This window comes from Gavialis gangeticus, unplaced genomic scaffold (assembly GCF_001723915.1).
Source record: "Gavialis gangeticus isolate Ggan-Ray unplaced genomic scaffold, GavGan_comp1, whole genome shotgun sequence".
NCBI classification, from domain to species: Eukaryota; Metazoa; Chordata; order Crocodylia; family Gavialidae; genus Gavialis; species Gavialis gangeticus.
The window spans coordinates 17131583-17135819 of record NW_017728993.1 but is presented as its reverse complement, the minus strand read 5'-3'; the positions used below and the strand labels follow the sequence as shown (position 1 = coordinate 17135819).

General features: G+C 45.8%; 1 protein-coding gene across 2 annotated transcripts in view; it reads right to left on the bottom strand.

Moving 5' to 3' along the window:
• The window catches only part of CC2D1B (coiled-coil and C2 domain containing 1B), a 71937-nt gene that overhangs the window by 32891 nt on the left and 34809 nt on the right, over nt 1-4237 (bottom strand). For both annotated transcript variants that reach the window (XM_019501304.1, XM_019501305.1), the window contains 3 exons: nt 2654-2749; nt 2170-2300; nt 1298-1370 (listed from right to left, as the gene is read on the bottom strand). In XM_019501304.1, the coding sequence (XP_019356849.1) occupies nt 1298-1370; nt 2170-2300; nt 2654-2749 (300 nt within the window). The remainder of the gene's footprint in view (nt 1-1297; nt 1371-2169; nt 2301-2653; nt 2750-4237) is intronic.

Below are 4237 nucleotides of genomic sequence, written 5' to 3'. Positions count from 1 at the left end.
ATGCTGGGGTGGGGTGGGGGTGGGGGGTGGCTATAGCCCGTCCTAGCACCGCCCCTGCTCGGGGTACTCCGCTCTGTTGCCTTTCCCTCGTGAGCCCCCTGCTGTGGGGCAGGCAGGGGATGCATGGCCAGCACAGGGCTCCCAAGGGAAAGGTAGTAGAGCAGAATACTCCCAGCATGGGCAGCACCAAAGGGGAGCTCGAGGGCTATAGCAACCCAAGAATTCCCCGTAGCGCCTCCCCCCATAGCAACCCCTCCCAGTGCAGCGGCCACTGCCCACCCTGTGCAGCAGAGCCTCCCCCACTCCCAGCCCCAGCCTAGCCTACCTGCTGGGAAGAGGCTGGCACAGCACCTGGCCCCAAACCTATAGCAGACAGCCCCTCTGCCCTGTCTGGGGGGGGGGGGGGGGCACATCCCCCATGCCCTCTGTGTGCATGCCAGGGGTTGCACACAGTGGTGGGGAGCCCTCCATCCCTGCCCTAGACAAGCTACCTGTGGCTCCATCCCACTCCCAGCCCCAGAGTCCCATTCACTGGCCTGGCTGGGCAGCACCTGCCCCTGCCCCACTCTTTCCCTCACCATGGGGGCCTTGATCTGCCCCCACGCTCCTTGTGCTCCACAGACATACCAGCAGGGCACTGATCTCCAAGTTGCTGGGCTGCATTTCTGGCCATGTGCATGCATATATGTGCATTTATCGGTGACACTGTTGGCTACACCAGCCAAAAAAAGCTGATAGCCAACAGCTGATATTGTTCATTTTCCTTTTAAGTGGTGCCAATCCGATTTGTGACTGATATATTGGTGCACCTCTAATACATGTTAAATGCTCTGGGACAAAAAAGTTCTAAAAGACTTGTAGCTCCTCTGGAACTGGAAAGATCTGACAGTGTTTCCACAGGTTTCAAAATTCCATTCAAATAAAATGAAGAACAAGTATTTCCAGTGTTCAACCTTTCCCAAGCAGGGCTGGCACAGGGGGATAGCGGGTGAGCCCTTAAGCTCTCGCTTTTTGGTAAACTGATCTCCTTGTTCTTCCCGAGTCAGGCTGGGCAGGAGCACCATTCAAATGCTTGCACTGCCTAACAAGCAAGGTTAACTGCCAGCAGTATGCCCCTGCTTGCAAGTTAACAAGCACAGGGATGAGCAATCCCACAGTGTATTTTCAGTGCTGTCATGCAGCCAGGCTGGCCTCCCTGCAACAGAGTAGGGACTGGTGAAGCAATACTGACAGGAGTGCCCAAGCACCTAACTAGTAGGGAGGTGTCAGTGCTAGGACATTTCAAGTACTCACTTACCAGGGGGAACAGGTAATTCAGCAAAATTCACTTTTCTCCCTGCTTTATGGGCCCTTATAGCATCTTGGTATTGCTGTAATCAGAGATGTTAGTTAGGATGCAGACTGGCTTTGGCTATTGTAAATCAGCAAATCATTTTACACTCAAGCTAAAACAAACACAGTGGCAGAACATAAGGTCTTCTGCACTGGGTGGACAGCAAGCAGATAAAAGAAAAGCCTTTAAGGAGAATGACTGCTCCTGCCCACTGAGCAACACACATGATAAAATACACTCGAACAGTTAAAAAGCTTCAGAACTCTAGGGACTGAAAATTAAAGCTGCCTATTCCAGCCCAGTCTTGTTTCAGTGAGCCTCTGATTTTGCACCAACAAATATTTGTACCCACAATAGGTCACTTAGATGTCTATGCTGCTTCATAAAGGCACACAGTAATGGAGGTGTGACTTGAAGATGCTCATGTAACTAGCTCAACACATGTCTAACACTACATCACAGACACCACTTAGAAGCACTAATGCTGCCATCTTCAAAGCAGCATTATTGCCTTCCACAGTGGCACAGAGACCAAAGTTGTCAAAAGTTAAGTGGACTGGATATTGTATTACACAGCCAGACAAGATGGCATAAGGGTTCGAAGACCTAATTTCCCCTAGAATCTCAGCATCCAGTCAACAGTTACCTCAGTCCTAAATTTATCCAGGGGCAATGTACAGAACGTTTTTCCTCCCTAAGCTTGAATTTCTACCAGTGTCTGGGTAAAGGGTCTCCTCCTCGAGCTGTACACTGCATTTCAGAGGAGCCCACCTCCTTGGTCCGTAAAACATTCCACCAAGGTAGAGGTGCCACACACAGGGAAGCACAGCACTTACCTTGGCTATCCTCTCATGCATCCTGCTTTTCCGATCATCCCCACTAGCCTTTGCCTGTGCTGCTGCAGACCGGTATTTCTCCAGTCTCTGCTGCAAAGCTTCCAGTACCGTTTTTGGCTGCTGTGGGGAAACTTTGAAATAATGAAGACAATGAAACAATCAAAATTTCAGAACCTGCATTGGCTGCCTGCGTTCTTTCCATGCCTCACCCTTCAACACAGCCATTAATTCAGAACCGAAACCCAACTGGTGGCCACTCAATAAAGCAGCACAAAGTTTCATCATCAACTAACTATTAAAGCTCTTTCTTTAGAAGCAAGAGCTTATTCATTCCTAATTATTGTCCCCAAACACCATGCAAGAATGTGATCAGCTAGGCATGACCCCATTCTACCTCAGTGCAGGGGGATGGGTTCTTGAGGTCCCCATCAGCCCTACAATTTCTGTAATCCCATACAGAGAAATCCTGCGTTACAAATCCTACCTGAAGCTTCAGACATCACAAGACGTTCGGAACTTTTTTCAGGAACAGGTACCACTCGTTTAGATGTAGCCTGTGCCTTTTCTGGGCCTTCAAGGTCTGCGAGGGGGAACAAGGAAAAGCATGAGACCTTTCAGAGCATGTTTCACAGACAGCAAGTCAGTCTGTATTCAGCAGGAAATCCTGTTTAATCACAACACCTCTCAGGCAGCTGTTCAGCTTCAAAGCAATCTCTGGATGGCTAGAACAGCCTAAAGCTCCTGTTATTAACTGCCAGTGCTTTAACGGAAATCAAGCATGTTTCTAGTTTAGTGCTTGATAAAACTTTTAGCCAAAACAGTAAGAAATAAACCCTTCTAGGTAGCATCCCTCCAAAAATATAACTTAATATATCAATGTATAGGAGATGGAGCAAACAACCGTGTTAACATACTAAAGAGCTCAGTAACCCAAAAATGACCAAAAGAGGACAGACAATAAGACCATCTATTCAGATAATCTTTTGCCTGGCAACGTTTAATAATCTAGAAAAAAAGAAACACTCCCTCCAAATCTATGCTGAATTTACTTGTGCAGTATAATGGGGAAGTCCCTCTCTGTCTCCTGCCGTTGATCAGTTTATACCCTAAGGATTCATACACCTTATCTTAGCTAGTAAAACTACAGATGCTTTTCATTTATATTTAAAACAAACGTCTAATTATTTTTACTGAACAAAAAAGCAGCGTATTCTACATATTGAGCGTTGTCTGGTAGTGATGATTTTAATGCATTTGGATTGGTGTATTTTAAGTTTGATAGCTTTCAAGGATCAGAACATTTTACTTCCTGAAAACACATTTACGGTTGATCTACATGTCTGCAATATTGTCAGATCAAGAGATAGAATTGAAGGCACTATTCCAGTGAAGTGCCTATCTTCTGTCTTTCTCTTTCGATTTACAGCTTTAGCTGCTGCTACTTCTTTCATTTTGTTTCTGAATTATACCTGTTATCTGCTGAAACCTCATTTCTAGCAGCTTGCAAACAGTTTATGAACCAGCCACATCTGTTTTCTAGGAAGCAGTCATTAAAGTCAAATCAGAAATCAAGTAGGGCAGGGTGGTAGAAGGAAATCAGGATGAAATAAAGTTTGAAAAAAATTGTGACAGGTCAAAAGGTACCCGACTATACAATCTGTCACTTAAATCAGATTTTTTCTGACTGGCTCATGGATCAACTCCTACTAAAATGGAACAATATTTCTCATTGTGCAAGGTGAGATGTTCCCTGGTCCTTGCAGGCAAGTCAAACCACTCCAATTTCTAAAGATTTTATTGAGCATCAAAAAGACATTTCACAATGCAAGCCCCCTTGAACCCTGGACTATGGGCCTCATTTCTGTACCTAGAGTAAATCAGTGATCAATTTTCCTGATAACACCAACACTGAACATGTATACTAGCAGAAAACCAAACTGCAAAGTGACCTAGGTAGACTGAGGTGGGGAGCAAACCAAGATGGCTGGGGGTAACAAGTTCTTTAGTTTTATTCCCAGAAAAGTGAAATACAGGGACAAAATAGGAAGAGACATAATCAAACCCCCCC